The sequence below is a fragment of the Bos javanicus genome, chromosome 3 (assembly GCF_032452875.1).
Source record: "Bos javanicus breed banteng chromosome 3, ARS-OSU_banteng_1.0, whole genome shotgun sequence".
Lineage (NCBI taxonomy): Eukaryota > Metazoa > Chordata > Mammalia > Artiodactyla > Bovidae > Bos > Bos javanicus.
Window position 1 is genome coordinate 101,244,411 of NC_083870.1, and position 19,348 is coordinate 101,263,758.

Genomic DNA, 19,348 nt, shown 5'->3' on the forward strand with positions numbered 1-19,348 from the left:
GTCCAGTGGTTAGGACGTTGTGCTTCCACTGCAGGGGATATAGGTTCAATCCCTGGTCGGGTAACTAAGATCCCACATGCCACACCGCACAGCCAAAAACAAAAACTCAGAATAAAACTGTCATGAGCACATAGGTGCAAAAACTCTTATTAAAAATTGTAAGACATTGAATCCAAATAATATATTTTTAAAATGATAATATATTTTAATAAGTAGGGTTTACCTCCAAGAATGCAAAGTTGGTTTAAAACATTCAAAAATCAATCACTGTATTTCACCATACTAATAGAGTAAAAAAGAATACCCAAATGATCATCTCAGTAATATAGAAAAAGCACCTAATAAAATCCAACATTTATTACTACTAAAAACATTAAAATTCTCAACAAACTAGGAATAGAAGGGAACTTTCCCACATGATAAAGGGCATCTCTCTTACAACTGCCTTTATACTTAATGGTAAAAGAGTGAATGTTTTCTTCCTGACATCAAGAACAAGGCAGGGACTTTCCTGGTTATACAGTGCTTAAGTCTCTGAGCTTCCACTGCAAAAGGTTCAATCCCTGGTTGGGGAACTAAGATCCCACATGCCACCTGGTGGGGCAAAAAAAATTAAAAGTTAAAATTTTTTTAAAAATAAAAGAACAAGGCAAAGCTGTTTACTTTTACCTCTTCTGTTTCAGTATCAAACTGTTGATTTTAGCCAGTACAATAAGACACTTAACAGCACTCAGATTAACGATACTCAGATTAAAAAGGAAGAAGCAAAACTCTGATGACTTGATTGTCTATGTAGAAAATCCTATAGAACCTACAAAAAACTTTGAGAACTAATAATAAGTTTAACAATGTTTCAGGATATAAGATTAATATACAAAAATCAATAGTATTTCAATAAAACAGCAATGAACAGTCAGAAGTTGAAAATTTTTAAGTTATCATTATAATAACATCTTGAAGTTCAAAAGGGAGGGGATATATGTATACCTATCGCTGATTCATGTTGATGTTTGGCAGAAACCAACAAAATTCTGTAAAGCAATTATCCTTCAATTAAAAAATAAATAAATTTTTAAAAATTAAAAAATAAAACAAGAGAAAGGCTAAAATTTTAAAAACAATTGTAATAAGACTGGCAAGGATGTAGAGCAACTGAAGCTCTCATACATTGCAGGTTGGAACATAAGTTAAACCACTTTGGTAAACCATTTGTCAGTTTCTTAGAAAGTTAAATAGACACCTGCACACATGATCCTGCCATTCCACTCATAGGTATTAACCAAAGGAAATGAAAGCATATATCCATACAAAGAATTCAACATGAGTGTCATAACAGCTTTATTTTTTAACCCCAACCTGGAAATGATCCATATATCCATGAGTAGATTGAATGGATAAAAACTGAAACAACCATACAGTGGAATACTACTCAGTAATGAAAAGGAACAAACTACTGATACATACTACACCATGGAAGAATCAAAATAATTACACTAAGTGAAAGAAGCCAGACTAAAGGAAAAATGGTGCATACGTATTATTCTATTTAAATAAAATTCTAGCAGTGCCACACCATGGTGACAGAAAAATCAGCAGTTTTCTGGGAGTGGGGTCTGGTATAGGCTAGGATGGAAGGGAAGAAAGGATTAGCAAGGGTCACAAGGAAACTTTGGGGGCAATAGATATATCATGAGTAATGGGTTAAGTCAAAATCATGTATTACTTAATAGGAGGCAATAAGAATTCAGTATCACTTCTCTTGGTGCTGCTACTGCTGCTAAGTCGCTTTAGTCGTGTCCGACTCTGTGCAACCCCGTAGACGGCAGCCTACCAGGCTCCCCGTCCCTGGGATTCTCCAGGCAAGAACACTGGAGTGGGTTGCCATTTCCTTCTCCAATGCATGAAAGTGAAAAGTGAAAGTGAAGTCACTCAGTCATGTCCGACTCTTAGCGACCTCATGGACTGCAGCCTACCAGCCTCCTCCGTCCATGGGATTTTCCAGGCAGGAGTACTGGAGTGGGGTGCCATTGCCTTCTCACTTCTCTTACATTACACCAAAAATGCAAACCTGCATCTAATCATGAGGAAACATCAGTCATATCCAAACTGAAGGTCATTCTGTAAGATAACTAATCTGCAAAAATGTCAAGGCCATGAGTGTCAAGGGAAGACTCAGGAATTTTTCCAAATTGTCAAAGGCTGAAGAGACATGACAAATGTAACACATGATCTTGTATAAAATCTTTACACATGTTTATACAAGATCACGTGTTGCATTTAGTTTGTCATATCTTCTTAGGTGGTAAAATATCAATATAAATTTCCTGATCTTGATGGTTCTGTTGCAGGTAAGTAGAAGAGTGTCCTTGTTTGCCAGGAATAGACTGCAGAGCTCAGGAATGAGTTCAGGGTATCAAATCAGTTACTTTCAAGTGGTTTGGGGTGAGGACATGGAGAAAAGATGATGCTTGAAGTACTATTGAAACTTCTCTTTGAGTTTGAAATTATTTCAAAATAAAAGGAAAAATTTTGATAAAACATTGTGTTTGCAAAGGTGTAGAGTGGGAGTGTAGATTGGTAATCCTTTGTGTAGGGCAATTTGGCCCTACATGTCTATCAAATGTCTATCATAATTACAATGTATTTATGCTTTGACCCAGCTGTTTCACTTCAGAGATTTTATTTTACAAATATATTTGTGAAATGATGTTTGTACAAAGTTATTCACTACAACCTTATTTGCGATTGCAAAATATTTGAAACATTTTAAATAGCCATCAATAGAAGACTGATTAAATATATTACTTTAGCACCAAATCTCATATGGAATTCCAAAATCTGAAAAGCTTTGAAAATCCATTCTTTTTTCTAAGTTGAAAGCAAAACCTGGCCTCAGCTGACAAGAGGCGTTAGTTGTTTCTCAACGTTCTTACCAGTCACAGACATCTCTGCTATTCACAAATAAAATGTTTGCTTTTTTTTTTAAGATGGTTGTTATTTTGTCAGTTTGAGTTTAATTATTCTGTAAAAATGTCCAGAAAATTGAAGATACTCCTGTGGATAAAAATCAGTAGAAAAGGAACCATGTGACATCAATAGCACAGAAAATAGAGTTAGTGCAAAATTTGATCAGGTGTTTCTATAAGACATCTTCAGTTCAGTTTCAGTTCAGTCGCTCAGTTGTGTCCGACTCTTTGCGACCCCATGAATCACAGCATGCCAGGCCTCCCTGTCCAGCACAAACACCCAGAGTTCACTCAGACTCACGTCCGTTGAGTCAGTGATGCCATCCAGCCATCTCATCCTCTGTCGTCCCCTTCTCCTCCTGCCCCCCAATCCCTCCCAGCATCAGAGTCTTTTCCAATGAGTCAACTCTTCACGTGAGGTGGCCAAAGTACTGGAGTTTCAGCTTTAGCATCAGTCCTTCCAAAGAAATCCCAGGGCTGATCTCCTTCAGAATGGACTGGTTGGTTCTCCTTGCAGTCCAAGGGACTCTCAAGAGTCTTCTCCAACACCACACTTCAAAAGCATCAATTCTTCGGCGCTCAGCCTTCTTCACAGTCCAACTCTCACATCCATACATGACCACAGGAAAAACCATAGCCTTGACTAGACGGACCTTTGTTGGCAAAGTAATGTCTCTGTTTTTGAATATGCTATCTAGGTTGGTCATAACTTTCCTTCCAAGGAGTAAGCGTCTTTTAATGTCATGGCTGCAGTCACCATCTGCAGTGATTTTGGAGCCTAAAAATATAAAGTCTGACACTGTTTCCACTGTTTCCCCATCTATTTCCCATGAAGTGATGGGACCGGATGCCATGATCTTTGTTTTCTGAATGTTGAGCTTTAAGCCAACTTTTTCACTCTCCTCTTTCACTTTCATCAAGAGGCTTTTTAGTTCCTCTTCACTTTCTGCCATAAGGGTGGTGTCATCTGCATATCTGAGGTTATTGCTATTTCTCCTGGCAGTCTTGATTCCAGCTTGTGCTTCTTCCAGTTGAAAGAGCAAAGTGTGGGAATTAACACCACATATGACTTGAACTGGGCTTCCTGGGTGGCTCAGTGGTAAAAAAAAAAAAAAATTCCACTTGCCAATGCAAGAGATGCAGTCAATCCCTAGTTTGGGAAGATCCCCTGAAGAAGGAAATGGCAACCCACTCTAGTATTCTTGCCTGGGAAATCCCATGGACAGAGGAGCCTGGTGGGCTACAGTCCATGGGGTCACAAAAAATCGGACACAACTGAGCTCAGTACAGCAGCAGCATGACTTGAAGTAATCGAAAGACAAAGTGTTAAAGTTTTACAGGGACAATGATCAGAACTAAAGAAGAACAGAAAATTTTCTGAGGACAAAAAATGAAGATATTGACATTACCATGATTGAAAGGATTCAACAATGAAACAGTATGAATATGCCACTGATTGGTTTGTTGTTCATGAAACAAGCTAGATTATTCCATGAAGGACTGAAGCTTTACGGTAAGTTTAGGATATCAGAAGATTGGCTGCAGAAATTTCAGAAGCATTGCAGTATAAAATATCTGTACAACTATGATGAAAAAACTTATTTTCATGAAGTTGATGAAAATTATATTGACAATGTGTTATGGTAATTTTTAATGAAAACCTTAGTCTTGAACAAGTATACACTGCTGATGAAATAGCTCTGTTCTGTTTTCTTAAAAAAAATTAACAGTGATTGATGAGCAAACAAGAGATTTTAAGGACTCTAAACACAGGGTGAAAGTTCTGGGATGTGCCAGATAAAGCTAGAAAAAGTCAACGTCCATAGTGTTTCAAAAGTTATTCAGAGAATTCCCTAGCAGTCCAGTGGTTAGGACTCTGCTTTCACTACCATGGACCTAGGTTCGATCTCTGGTCAGGGAACTAGTATCCTGCAAGCTGTGCAGTAAAACAACAACAAAAAAAGAGTTGTTCACAGTTTATTTGTTAGTATGTAAACAAAAAAACATGAGTAATCAAAGAGATCATTTCTATCAGGCTTAATAATCTGTACCAATGACATGAACTCATTGTACTGGAAGCTGGAATGGAAGAAAACTGTATACTCGTTCCTAGACCACTATTTCACACACACACCTCATGAACTTCTTGTAACCAAGAAATTTTACTCCCAATGAAGAACAAATATAAATATTTATTTATTTTCATACTATATACTTGAAACAGGTAATCCCAAGTCTTCCTAAAGGAGTTATTATACAAACTTGATCAAGTATACCTTAATTATGCTATTTACACAGTTGCTGATACTTGGAACAATTGATAAATATTTTGCAGAGACTCTCACTTTGAAAGTGCACTTGTATATAAAGATAGTGAAGGGTTTTGTGTCACTAATGTAGTCTCATTACTTACATTAAAAGTTAATAGGCTAAAAGTCTAAGTAAGTCAGAACCTTGCTACTCAATGTATGATCCGTGGATAAGCAGCATCAGCATGACCTGGAAACTTGTTAGAAATGCAAATTCTGAATCTGAATCTGAATCTCTATGAATATAGCCCAAGAATCTTATCCTTTAACAAATTCTTCACATGATTTTTAACCTACTAAGATTGTAGAAGTGTTGAGTTAGAACAAGCTGACATCAAAAAATAGACTATTTTAAGTTATATACCTATTGTACATTCCTTGCAATGTAGAAGAATTGTTAAAATAGTGTTATCCCAAGTAAGCATGAGGCTAGGAATAATGACAATTATGAAATGTAACAGATGAAAAAAAACGTCCATAGACAGTATGGGGGAAATGTATGAGCAGTTAATTGGCCTTGAATAACATGCATTTATCAGTGAAAAAGGATTATAGCTGCTTACTTAATTGAAAAAGACTGCTTATGTAGAAATCTGTATTAATCAGACACATTATCCTAGAAGTACTCCTTTTTTAAGGTCATCTATTGTAGTTGTTTCATCATTAAAGAATCTCTTTTTAGGCCCATCATTAAATTCCCAACTCTGATCTTTGGTGACAGTAATAGCAATGCAGATGAAGCCTTTTGTCCAAAAGCCTCAAGAAACCAGATAGAAGAAGTATTTACTTATGCATATGTTTAGAAGCATAGCTTGGTTTGAGGTTTTATTGAGTATTTTCCTTAGAAGTAAAGAGTCCCAAGTATTTAGTCTATATCACACTATTTCATCCATCAGTTTATTACTGTATCAAAAAAATACAATACTAACTTTGCTATTTATCCTACCTAGCATGAATATTCATACTTTTACTGAACAAATAATAATGTGTTTAATTATAGGATGCTGCCCCAGACCCATTGTGAGTATTATATATAACTTTTGTACAAACTATCTTTATATAATAAGCTCCAAATGCATTCATAACCTAAGAGTTTTAAAGAAGCAGTTATGGACCTGTACATCCATAAATGGGATATTATGCAGTCATGTAAAAGAACAAACATTTCTTTATGTACTGATGTAGAATAATTTCCAAGATACACTAATATGTGAGGGGGAAATGACATGCAAATTTGTATATACTATGCTAAAGGATGGTGTGATCACTGACCTAGAGCCAGACATCCTGAAATGTGAAGTCAAGTGGGCCTTAGAAAGCATCACTACGAACAAAGCTAGTGGAGGTGATGGAATTCCAGTTGAGCTATTTCAAATCCTGAAAGATGATGCTGTGAAAGTGCTGCACTCAATATGCCAGCACATTTGGAAAACTCAGCAGTGGCCACAGGACTGGAAAAGGTCAGTTTTCATTCCAATCCCAAAGAAAGGCAATGCCAAAGAATGCTCAAACTACCGCAAAATTGCACTCATCTCACACGCTGGTAAATGCTCAAAATTCTGAAAGCCAGGCTTCAGCAATATGTGAACCATGAACTTCCAGATGTTCAAGCTGGTTTTAGAAAAGGCAGAGGAACCAGAGATCAAATTGCCAACATCCGCTGGATCATGGGAAAAGCAGGAGACTTCCAGAAAAACATCTATTTCTGCTTTATTGACTATGCCAAGGCCTTTGACTTTGTGGATCACAATAAACCGTGGAAAATTCTTCAAGAGATGGGAATACCAGACCACCTGACCTGCCTCTTGAGAAATTTGTATGCAGGTCAGGAAGCAGCAGTTAGAACTGGACATGGAACAACAGACTGGTTCCAAGTAGGAAAAGGAGTACATCAAGGCTGTATATTGTCACCCTGCTTATTTAACTTCTATGCAGAGTACATCATGAGAAACGCTGGACTGGAAGAAACACAAGCTGGAATCAAGATTGCCGGGAGAAATAGCAATAACCTCAGATATGCATATGACACCACCCTTATGGCAGAAAGTGAAGAGGAACTAAAAGCCTCTTGATGAAAGTGAAAGAGGAGAGTGAAAAAGTTGGCTTAAAGCTCAATGTTCAGAAAACGAAGATCATGGCATCTGGTCCCATCACTTCATGGCAAATAGATGGGGAAACAGTGGAAACAGTGTCAGACTTGATTTTTTGGGCAGATGGTGATTGCAGCCATGACATTAAAAGACGCTTACTCCTTGGAAGGAAAGTTATGACCAACCTAGATAGCATATTCAAAAGCAGAGATGTTACTTTGCCAACAAAGGTCCGTCTAGTCAAGGCTATGGTTTTGCCAGTGGTCATGTATGGATGTGAGAGTTGGACTGTGAAGAAAGCTGAGCGCCGAAGAATTGATGCTTTTGAACTGTGGTGTTGGAGAAGACTCTTGAGAGTCCCTTGGACTGCAAGGAGATCCAAGCAGTCCATCCTAAAGGAGATCAGTCCTAGGTGTTCATTTGAAGGACTGATGCTGAAGGTGAAACTCCAATACTTTGGCCACTTCATGCGAAGAGTTGACTCATTGGAAAAGACTGATGCTGGGAGGGATTGGGGGCAAGAGGAAAAGGGGACAACAGAGGATGAGATGGCTGGATGGCATCACCGACTCGATGGACCTGAGTTTGAGTGAACTCCGGGAGTTGGTGATGGACAGGGAGGCCTGGCGTGCTGTGATTCACGGGGTCACAAAGAGTCAGACACATCTGAGTGACTGAACTGAACTGAACTGAACATACATGTCTAGAATAGGCAAGTTAATAAAGACAAAAAATAGAAGTTTCCTGGGCTAAAGGGAGAGATGATGGTGAATTACTGCTTAATGGGTACAGAGTTTCTGTTTAGGATGATAAAAAACTTTTGGAAATATATGGTGCTGCTATTTACACAATGAATGATATTCCACAATGTTGAATGTGATTAACAGTACTCAATTGTATACTTAAAATGGTTAAGATAGAAAGTTTTAGTATATATTTTTTTACCACAATTAATAGGTAAAGGAATTAATAAAGAGGCAGTGTTAAAGCAAGCAAATGACCCTAAGTACAAACATTGAACTGTACTGGGCTTCATTTTTATCCTGGTACTTTTAGGTACATATTTAATTCTTCTGTGACTTGAGCTTCTACACTTTACCTTTCCATACGAAAATGAAATGAAAGTCACTCAGTCATGTCATATTTTGAACTAAAAACAGAGGCGAGGGCTTAAACAAAGCACACATATGAGGTGTTGTCAACACTCTCACCCCCACTTTCCATACCCTGTAGACTACCAAAGTAGCTGCACTAAAAGCAGGAAGAGTCTAGAAAAGATATTCTCCCAGGAAAGCATGTGTACCAGCTGAGCTAATTTGTTATTTTCATCTTTAAAACTGTTTCTTAACCACAGTCTGATTCCTTCACCAACAACATAGTAAAGGATAGAGAAAGGTATACCATGTTAACACATACCAAGAAAAACCTGGGATGCCTGTATTAAACAAAGACTTCAGTAAATGGAAAATTTTCAGGGATAAAGAGGGGCATTACACAGTGATAAAGGAGTCAGTTATCCAAAAAGTCATAATTATCTTTAATGTATATGCATCTAACAACAAAGCATCAAAATATGTGAGGGGAAAACCACTAGAACTGCAAGGAGAAATGGACAAATCCACTGTTACATTCATTCAGAGAGTTCACAGTACCTCTTGTCAATAATTGATACATCCAGCAGGCAAAAAAATCAATAAGTTATACTTGAACAAGCCATTAATTAACTGAATCTATTAACATTTATAAAATACTTTATCAAACTGCAATATAATACATTCTTTTCAAGCTCACATGGAATGTTCACCAAGATAGACCACATTCTGAACCATAAAACACACCTCAGTAAATTTAGAAGAACAGAAATCATACAAAGTATGCTTTCAGACCATACTTTAAGCTAGAAATTATTAACAGAAGGATAACTGGAAAATTCTCAAAAATATGGAGTTTAAACACACTTCTAAGTAACATATGGATCAAAGATGAACTCTCAGGAATTTTTTAATATTTTTAACTAAATGAAAGTTTAAAACTAAAAAAAAAAAAAAATGAACTAATCAGAAATGTAGGATGCAATGAAAGCAGTGTTTGGAGGGAAATTTTACAGCATTAAATACATATGTTAGAAAAGAGGTAATATTGCAAATATTCCCTCACACCTGTTAGAATGGCTGTTATCAAAAAGACAAAAGATGTGGAGTACACTGTTGGTGAGAATGTAAATTGGTACAACAACTATGGAAAACGGGATGGATGTTTCTCAAAAAATTTTAAAAATAGAACTACCATGTACAGTATGTACCATGTATGGTATATGGTACAGTAATCAAATAGTGTGGTATTGGCAGAAGAATAAGCAAATAGGTCCATGGAACAAAATAGAGAGCTCAGAAATAGTCTCTCACAAATACAGTCAACTGGTCTTTGACGAAGGAGCAAAGGATAGTATTTTCAGCAAATGGTACTAGAAGAACTGTACATCCACATTTTAAAAAATGAATATAGACACATTGACCTTATACCTTTCATGCAAATGAATTCAGATGTATCATAGACATAAATATAAAACACAAAATTATAAAACTTCTAGAAGATAACACAGGAGAAAGACTAGATGACCTTGTGTTTGACAGTAACTTTTTTTGACCACACTGTGTTCCCTGATCAGGGATCAAACCTGGGCTGCCTGCAGTAGAAACACAGAGTCCTAACCACTGGACCTCCGGAGAATTCCCAGAAATAGCTTTTTAGATACAACACCAAAATTAGATACAGTCGATGAAAAAAACATTGGTAAGTAAGACTTCATTAAAATTTAAAACTTATGTGAAAAACATTAAAAAGACAAGCCACAGCCTGGGAGAAAATATTTGCAAAACAGTATCTACTAAAGAACTTGTATCCCAAATACACAAATAACTCTTAAAACTCGACATTATTGTTGAGAAAACAACTGAATCTTAAAATGCACTAAAGACCTGAACTGATGCCTTACCAGATAAGATATATAGATGTCAAACAAGCAGTAAGAAGATACTCACCATGACATGTCATATTCAGTTCAGTTCAGTTCAGTCACTCAGTCGTGTCTGACTCTTTGCGACTCCATGAACCGCAGCACGCCAGGCCTCCCTGTCCATCACCAAGTCCTGGAGTTCACCCAAACCCATGTCCACTGAAATGGTGATTCCATCCAACCATCTCATCCTCTGTTGTCCCCTTCTCCTCATGCCCTCAAATCTTTCCCAGCATCAGGGTCTTTTCCAATGAATCAGCTCTTCGCATCAGGTGGCAAAAGCATTGGAGTTTCAGCTTCAACATCCGTCCTTCCAATGAACACCCAGGACTGATCTCCTTTAGGATGGACTGGAAATACAAATTAAAACAAAAATTAGATACCACTATATACCTATTAGAATGGCTAAAATCCAAAACACACCACCAAACACTAGTGCGGATGTGGAGCAGCAGAGACTCCTTCATTCCTGGTGGGAATGCCAAAGGTTCAGCCACTTTGGAAGACAGTTTGTCAGTTTTTTACAAAGCTACACATAGTCTAACCATATGATCCAGTAATCTTGTTCCTAGTTATTTGCCCAAATAAGTTGAAAACTTACACAACTGTCTACACAAAAACCAGCACACAAGTGTTTATAGCACCTTAATTTGTAATTGCCTAAAAGTGGAAGCAAACAGGATATCCTGCAGCTGGTGAATGGATATACAAGCTGAGGTAGATCCATACAATGGCATATTATTTACCAACGTAAAGAAATGAAGTGCCCTTCAATAAGTGGTGCTGGGGAACTGGACAGCTACATATGAAAGAATGAAATTAGAACATTCTCTAACTGTACACAAAAATAAACTCAAAATGTATTAAAGACCTAAATATAAGACCAGAGACCATAAAACTCAAAACATAGGCAGAACAGTTTAACACAAATCATAGCAGTGTTTTTTTTTAATCTGCATCCTAAATCAAAGGAAAATAAAAAGTAAACAAGTGGGACCTAGTTAAAAGCTTTTGCACAGCAAAGAAAATCATTGGCAAAATGAAAAGACAACCTACTGAATGAGAGGAAGTCCTAGCAGATAGAGTGACCAATAGGGAATTAAATCCAAAATATACATTTCATATGAACTAACATAAAAAAAAAAAACTTGATTTTTAAAATGGGCAGAAAACGTGGATAGACATTTTTCCAAAGAAGTACAGATGGTCAACAGGCAGATAAAAAGATGCTCAATATCATTAATCATCAGTTCAGTTCAGTCGCTCAGTCATGTCCGACTCTTCGCGACCCCATGAATCGCAGCACGCCAGGCCTCCCTGTCCATCACCAACTCCCAGAGTTCACCCAAACTTATGTCCATTGAGTCAGTGATGCCATCCAACCACCTCATCCTCTGTCATCCCCTTCTCCTCCTGCCCCCAATCCCTCCCAGCATCAGAGTCTTTTCCAATGAGTCAACTCTTCGCATGAGGTGGCCAAAGTACTGGAGTTTCAGCTTCAGCATCATTCCCTCCAAAGAAATCCCAGGGCTGATCTCCTTCAGAATGGACTGGTTGGATCCTTGCAGTCCAAGGGACTCTCAAGAGTCTTCTCCAACACCACAGTTCAAAAGCATCAATTCTTCGGCGCTCAGCCTTCTTCACAGTCCAACTCTCACATCCATACATGACCACTGGAAAAACCATAGCCTTGACTAGACGGACCTTTCTTGGCAAACTAATATCTCTGTTTTTGAATATGCTATCTAGGTTGGTCATAACTTTCCTTCCAAGGAGTAAGCATCTTTTAATGTCATGGCTGCAATCACCGTCTGCAGTGATTTTGGAGCCCAAAAAAATAAAGTCTAACACTGTTTCCACTGTTTCCCCATCTATTTCCCATGAAGTGATGGGACCGGATGCCATGATCTTCGTTTTCTGAATGTTGAGCTTTAAGCCAACTTTTTCACTCTCCTCTTTCACTTTCATCAAGAGGCTTTTTAGTTCCTCTTCACTTTCTGCCATAAGGGTGGTGTCATTTGCATATCTGAGGTTATTGATATTTCTCCCGGCAATCTTGATTCCAGCTTGTGTTTCTTCCAGTCCAGCGTTTCTCATGATGTACTCTGCATAGAAGTTAAATAAGCAGGGTGATAATATACAGCCTTGACGTACTCCTTTTCCTATCGGGAACCAGTCTGTTGTTCGGTGTCCAGTTCTAACTGTATGAGGTATCACCTCACACCTGTCAGAATGATTATCATCAAAAAGAATGCAAATAACAACTGTTGGTGTGGATGTAGAGAAAAGGGAACCCTTGTACACTTTTGGTGGGAATGTATATTGATGCAGCCACTGTGAAAAATGATATGGAGGTTTCTCAGAAAATTAGAACTACGATATGACCCAGCAGTTCCACTCCTTGGTATATAGCCAAAAAATGTAAAACGTGAATTGAAAAAGATACATGTACCCCAGTGTTCATGACAGCATTATTTACAGTAGATAATAAATAGAACCAACCTAAGTGTCCCATCAAGAAATGAATGGGTAAAGAAGAGATGGTATAAATATATAATCAAATACTGCTCAGTCACAAAAAAGAAGAAATTTTTGCCATTTACAGCAACATAGATGGAATCGAAGGATATTCTGCTAAGTAAATCAAGTAAGAGAAAGACAAATATTGTATGATATCACTTATATGTGGAATCTAAAAAATACAACAAACTATTGAATATAACAAAAAAGAAACAGACTCACAGAGTATGAGAGCAAACTTGTTACCAGCGCGGGGAGGTAAGGTGGGGAGGAGGGTCTGGATGGGGGAAGGAGTCTAAGAGGTACAAACTGCTATGTATAAAATAAGTAAGCTACAAGGATACATTATAGGAATATAGCTAGTATTTTATAAACTATAAATGGAGTATAACCTTAGAAAGTGTGAATCACTATCTTGTATACCTGAAATGTATATAATATTGTACATCAACTGAAACTAAATTAAAAAAAAAAAGAGCTACCAAGCTATAAATAGACATTTAAGGAAACAAGTGTATTTTGCTTCCTGAAGGAAGCCAGTCTGTAAAGGTTACATACCATTCCAAACCTGCGACATTGTGGAAAAGTTAACACTATAATGGCAGTAAAAAGATGAGTAGTTTCAGAAGGAAAGAGAAGAGGGATGAACAGGGGGAACACAGGAGATTTTTACAGCAATGAGTCTATTCTATATGACATAGTAATGGCAAACCCATGATACTATGCGTTGGTCAAAACCCATAGGATTGTATAACACAGTGGACCCTAATGTTAACTGTGGACTTCAGTTAATAGCAATGTATCAGTGTTCGTTCAATGTAAGATGTTAGTAATGAGGGAAACTGAAAGGGGAAAGAGGGGGATATGTGAGAACTCTCTGTCTTATCTGCTCAATTTTCTGTATACCTAAAACCACTTTAAAAACATAAAGTCAGGGTTTCCTTGGCTGTCCAGTGGTTAGGACTCTGCTCTTGCTACTGAGGGCCTGGGTTTGATCCCTGGTTGAGGAACTAAGGTCCCACCAAAAAAAAAAAAAAAAAGTCTATTAAATGTCTTAATTGATTTTAAAGAGGATAGAAGGAAAAAAGGTGATCTCTCAATCCTGACACCCAAAGATAACTACTACTGCTAAGACAGTGTTGTAAAAATCCCCGGATATATTCTATTCATTTATATGCATGCACACACATATTACCTGTACACAAATTGTTTATAATTCCCTCCACGACCTTAAAAGGTTATTGTTTCTATTTTACAGATGAAGTAACTGGTCTGGTACTGGCTGAACTAGGTTCATTTCCCAATGTATTTTACTCCAAAGCCTGTACACTCTTAGCACTGCACCTCTTTGTAAGACATAAGACCTACTTTTTCTTCTCTCTTTATTTCACATTTTACCCCTTCAGAAGATACACCAATCTCTCATATACCCTACTGCCTTTACCTTATATGGTGCTCATGGCATTCCTGCAACGTATTCCATAACTCTGTGCACTCATACTTGCCTACTGGATAAGAAGTGGTAGCCCAGCTCCAGGGAACTGTACTGAGAAGCAGACCTTGGGACTGGAATACTTTCTTGGCAATAATGTGGCTTCCTTCTCCTGTATAAGTAGCTCTCAAAATTCAGGTGTTAGAAAAAGTTATTTCTGGGACCTAAAGATCCTGAGGGGAAAAAAGGGTAAGGGGTCAAGGCCGATGAAAAGGTGGAGAGCAGTGAATTTGCATGGGTGCCTGGGGAAGGAAGGAGCCTCCAGTGGGTTCAGTGGAGACAAAGCTTGACCACCCCGACCATTCGGAAGCATTCCGTGCATTGACACCAGCCAGTTCAACCAGCACCTGTTGTGATCAGCTGACTGTTCAGGGAAGCTTTAAAGAAGATCTTGTCCCTGCCCCTTCTCTTGGCACCTGTAGGGGACACTCTGAGGCTCCGAACAATCCTGGAAGCAATACAGAAGCACATCCATTCTTCCTCCCTCATCTTCAAACTGGCCCAAGATGCATTCAAGATTGCTACTCCCACGGACAGTAGTACAGATGGCACCCTGCTCAACGTGGCCTTGGAGCTGGGGCTACAGGTATGGAGGAGGAGTGGGCCATCCCCACTTTAAACTTCTGGCCTAGTGACAGGGAGTTAAGATCCCATGAGGACTGGAGTGGGCATGGGCCCACTGATTCTTTCTGTGTCCCCAGAACATAGCTTCTAGGCTAGTCACAAGGTCAGGACTCAATTTGGGGCTCTGTTTTGAAGTTAAGGCCAGTTAAGCAGTATAGCCTTAGGCTCCACAAGGTCCCCATCTTTTCCCTACCCACCCCCATTCCTCCAAGTCAAGGTGTGATAACAAGGGGTTTATTCATTACAGATCATCAGAGAAATCTTCTATCTGGTGGCAGGATGGGGCAGAAATTAAACAAACCCATCTGTACTTCTCAGGGGAGAGATGGTTGTTTAAGGCACAAATAGATACACATACATAAATGAATGGCAAGGAGGAGGGAGAGGTTATAGCAGTTATGCTAAGTCCGCTGGGAATGCCACTTTTTTTCGCCCAGGTGATGAGGATGACCTTATCAACCCTCAACTGGAGGCGCCGGGAGATGGTGCGGTGGTTGGTAACCTGTGCCACAGAAGTGGGTGAGTCTCCCAGCTCCCTGTGCCCCCAGGGGAAAGGATTCCTAGGCCCTACTCTTGGGACAGGACAGTGAATCCTTAGAGCTCTCATATTCCATTATTGATGGCCTAGGAAAGGATGAGGCTGCTGGTAGGAGAAGATGGCCCTGTTCAGCCTGACCAAGGTCTTCCCTCACTGCTTGGATTGTACCCTGAGGGCAAGCAGCACTCTGATCCTCTGCTAGAAACATTCTAAAAGAATGAATTTTCAGCCACCAGTACTCAAGTGCAGCCTTAGGAGGTAGTTGGCCCAGTTGTTTAGTCCCAGTCCCTGTCCATGCTTCTGAGAAATCCCAAACAACTTGGAGGCTCGAGACCCCATCTAGTGCCCAAAGCCCCAGCACAAAACTGCGCTGAGAGGCTTCACTTCAGCTAGAAAACCCAGGGGCAGATCTGAGACTCCTGCCTTGGAGCAGGCAAACCACAGGCTCTGTTGCTTCATCCTTGTGAGGGGCTAAGAGCACCTGCAGAAACTTTCAAGCCTCTGACCTGGGGGAAAGAAGGGATGGGAAGAGACCTCAAATGGGGTCTGGCCACCGGGGTTGTCCCCCTAGCCCTGGTTACTGCAGATCATCTCAGGGCTGCTGAGGAGGGAGAGCTTGTCCCTGCTGGCCAAGTTCTCACCCCAAATGGTAATCTGAGTAGACCTGGATCAGGACCGGGAGGCCCATGGCTGAGCACAGGCTCTCCTTGACAGGTGTGCGGGCCCTGGTGAGCATCTTGCAGAGCTGGTACACACTCTTCACCCCCACCGAGGCTACCAGTATTGTGGCTGCCACAGCCGTCTCCCACACCACCATCCTGCGCCTCAGTCTTGACTATCCACAGCGGGAGGAGCTGGCCAGCTGTGCTCGCACCCTGGCCCTGCAGTGCGCTATGAAGGATCCACAGAGCTGTGCCCTGTCGGCCCTTACCCTCTGTGAGAAGGACCACATCGCCTTCGAAGCAGCCTATCAGATCGCCATCGATGCTGCGGCTGGCGGCATGACTCACTCACAGCTGTTCACCATCGCCCGCTACATGGAGCTCCGTGGCTACCCGCTACGTGCCTTCAAGCTGGCCTCACTGGCCATGAGCCATCTCAACCTGGCCTACAACCAGGACACCCACCCGGCCATCAACGATGTGCTCTGGGCCTGCGCCCTCAGCCACTCCCTGGGCAAGAATGAGCTGGCGGCCCTGATCCCCCTGGTGGTGAAGAGCGTGCACTGCGCCACAGTGCTTTCAGACATCCTTCGGCGCTGCACGGTGACTGCTCCTGGACTGGCCGGCATCCCAGGCCGCCGCAGCTCAGGAAAGCTCATGTCCACCGACAAGGCTCCCCTGCGCCAGCTGCTGGATGCCACCATCAATGCCTACATCAACACCACACACTCGCGCCTGACGCATATCAGCCCTCGCCACTATGGAGAGTTCATTGAGTTTCTGAGCAAGGCCCGGGAGACCTTCCTGCTGCCTCAGGATGGCCACCTTCAGTTTGCCCAGTTCATCGACAACCTCAAACAGATCTACAAAGGCAAGAAGAAGCTGATGCTGCTGGTGCGAGAGCGCTTCGGCTGAGAAAGCAGACAGCTTGCTGCCAGGGCAGCCTGGGCTCCCAGGTACCATCAGGTCAGGCCACGGACACAAGCATTTGTCCACCCTGAGAGGACTCTGAGCACCTGTGGCTGAAGCCAGAGTACCACAGGGCTAAGCATGGGGAGAGTCCAGCTGTAGCCAGCATGCCTGCCTGGGCAGGGTTCTTACAACAGCCCACTGTTCCTGGAGGAGCAGGGCCCTGCAGACCAATCAGCACCCACAACATGCCACCTCAGGCCCTTGTATCCTGCGTGTCCCGGGCATTGCCCCTCTCTCCCTTGGCAAACACAGAACACTGTTCCGTCTCAGGGATTGCGTAACCAGAGAAACAGAAGCGTTTATGGTACTGTAAATACTATAGTCTGTGTGTTGCCAGTTATGTTGTAAAGTTGTAACTATTTATAATTCTGGTTCTAATTTGATGGGTACTTGTAGCTGTGGGTGGGAAGATAGGCTTGTTTTCTGAGGAGATTCACAACCATTTCTCAGGTTTCCCTTGCAGAGTATATTCTGTTGGCAGTGGAAGATTGGGGATGGCAGGGAGAAAAATGGCCAGTTAAGAGGAAATCTCAAGTCTAGTCTATGCAGAAACCCCAGCCTGCAGAAGGGCATTCATAGCCCAGTGATGGGTGAGGAGGCCCAGTCTGGACTTAGACTTTCACCTCATGAAGCCATGAGGACACGGAAGCTGTTGCTCCTGCCTCACACAGCCTCTCTAGGAGTCTGACGAGTTTCTGAGAAACAGGTGAAGGTGAATGTCTGGGAGGCCACTGAGGTCATAATGTTCATCCGCTCTGGACACCGTTGTCTTAGTGTCTGGTCTCATCTCTAAGTGTGCGTAGACACCTGAATGACTAAATACGTGTGTCTGTGTGCATAGGTATATCTGTGCATGCCTGTATGTGCACATATATATTTATGTGCATGTGTCAGGTCTGTGTGCTGGACGGTGGGTTTCCGTGTGAGGGTACGCGCATATGTGAGCACACTGTAGTACGTATCTGTGTGTCTGTTGCTGTTTGCTGGTGCATGTTTAGTCTGTGTGTATCTGGCCACACATGAACACACGTGTGTAAATCTGTTTGGTCTGTATCTGTCTCTGTGAGTAACTGTGGTATTTCCACATGTAGGTTTGTCTGTGAATTCATGTTCTAGGATCTGCATGAATGTGTCCCTTCTCTTTTTGCCAGATCTCTCATCTCCATTCCTCTGTTCTCTCGCGCCAGCTAAACATGTTCCCCATCTCTGTGGCTCCTGTACTCATCACTGTCACCCAACAAGCTTCTGAGCACTAAGCTCCCTCTGCCCTGAGTGGCTCCTTCAGCGCCACATTTCTCTGCTTCCCCTGCACCCGCTTTCTTCCCCTGCCTTTCTACCTCAAGCTTCCTCTGCCCGCTTCTGCTACAGTCCCATGGGCCACTGATTTGGAGGCTGCAGCTGGAATGCATTTGGCCTTGCCCTGACTAGCTTCTAGCCCAGGTGGACAGCCCCTCTGTTAGCTCTGGCTGACCTGCAGTGTGTCATGTTCCTGCTACCTTCCTGCCCCTCTCCTCGCCTGGAATTGTAGGAGATGGCGCAGGCATTCAGAAGAGTCATTTAGATGCCAGTGTCTTGGTGTTTCCTGTTTCCTGTCTTAGTTCCCGAGTAGGGGGTGGGGTGTGATAGGGAAGGGGTGGTATAGCTAGAGTGTGAACTAAAGACCTGTCTGCTTTATTTTGCTTTCTCTGACAAACTGTGTCACTTTTTTTTTCCTCCACACTGACCAATAATTTGTATTTGCTGTTTGTAGCTACTGAAGTCTTACTGTTCCGTCATGGGCCGTACAACCTCTCAGCCTGATAGGTTGGTTAAAAAAACAAAAGACACCACTCCCATTTCTGTATCACAATTGCCGTTTTTTAGCAAGTATGTGAACTCACAGTGCTTTTCTATGAATAAATCATGGATCACAGAAAAGATCATTTTTCTAAAATCAGAAATTGTGTTTTTTCAATAAATGGGGCCCTTCTCTGTATTCTCCATCACCCTGGCTGGGACAGGGAGCTGGTTAGGCCTATAGCACAGAGGGTTCCTAGCACTCTAATAAGATGTGGAATAACAAATGAAGAATTTCCTACCACACCAGACCGCTTTCCAGAGCTCACAGGCACATCAGGGCCGGACCCCAGAAAGCAGGTACCATTATGATGAGCAGAAAC

General features: G+C 41.2%; 1 protein-coding gene across 1 annotated transcript in view; it reads left to right on the forward strand.

Annotated features, from left to right (window-relative positions):
* ZSWIM5 (zinc finger SWIM-type containing 5) overlaps nt 1–19,108 on the forward strand; it is a 161,120-nt gene extending 142,012 nt beyond the window's left edge. Inside the window, exons 12-14 of the mRNA XM_061413081.1 lie at nt 14,816–14,979; nt 15,455–15,536; nt 16,270–19,108. Coding sequence (XP_061269065.1) covers nt 14,816–14,979; nt 15,455–15,536; nt 16,270–17,132 — 1,109 coding nt within the window. The 3' untranslated portion in view covers nt 17,133–19,108. The remainder of the gene's footprint in view (nt 1–14,815; nt 14,980–15,454; nt 15,537–16,269) is intronic.
* The last annotated feature ends 240 nt before the right edge of the window (nt 19,109–19,348 follow it).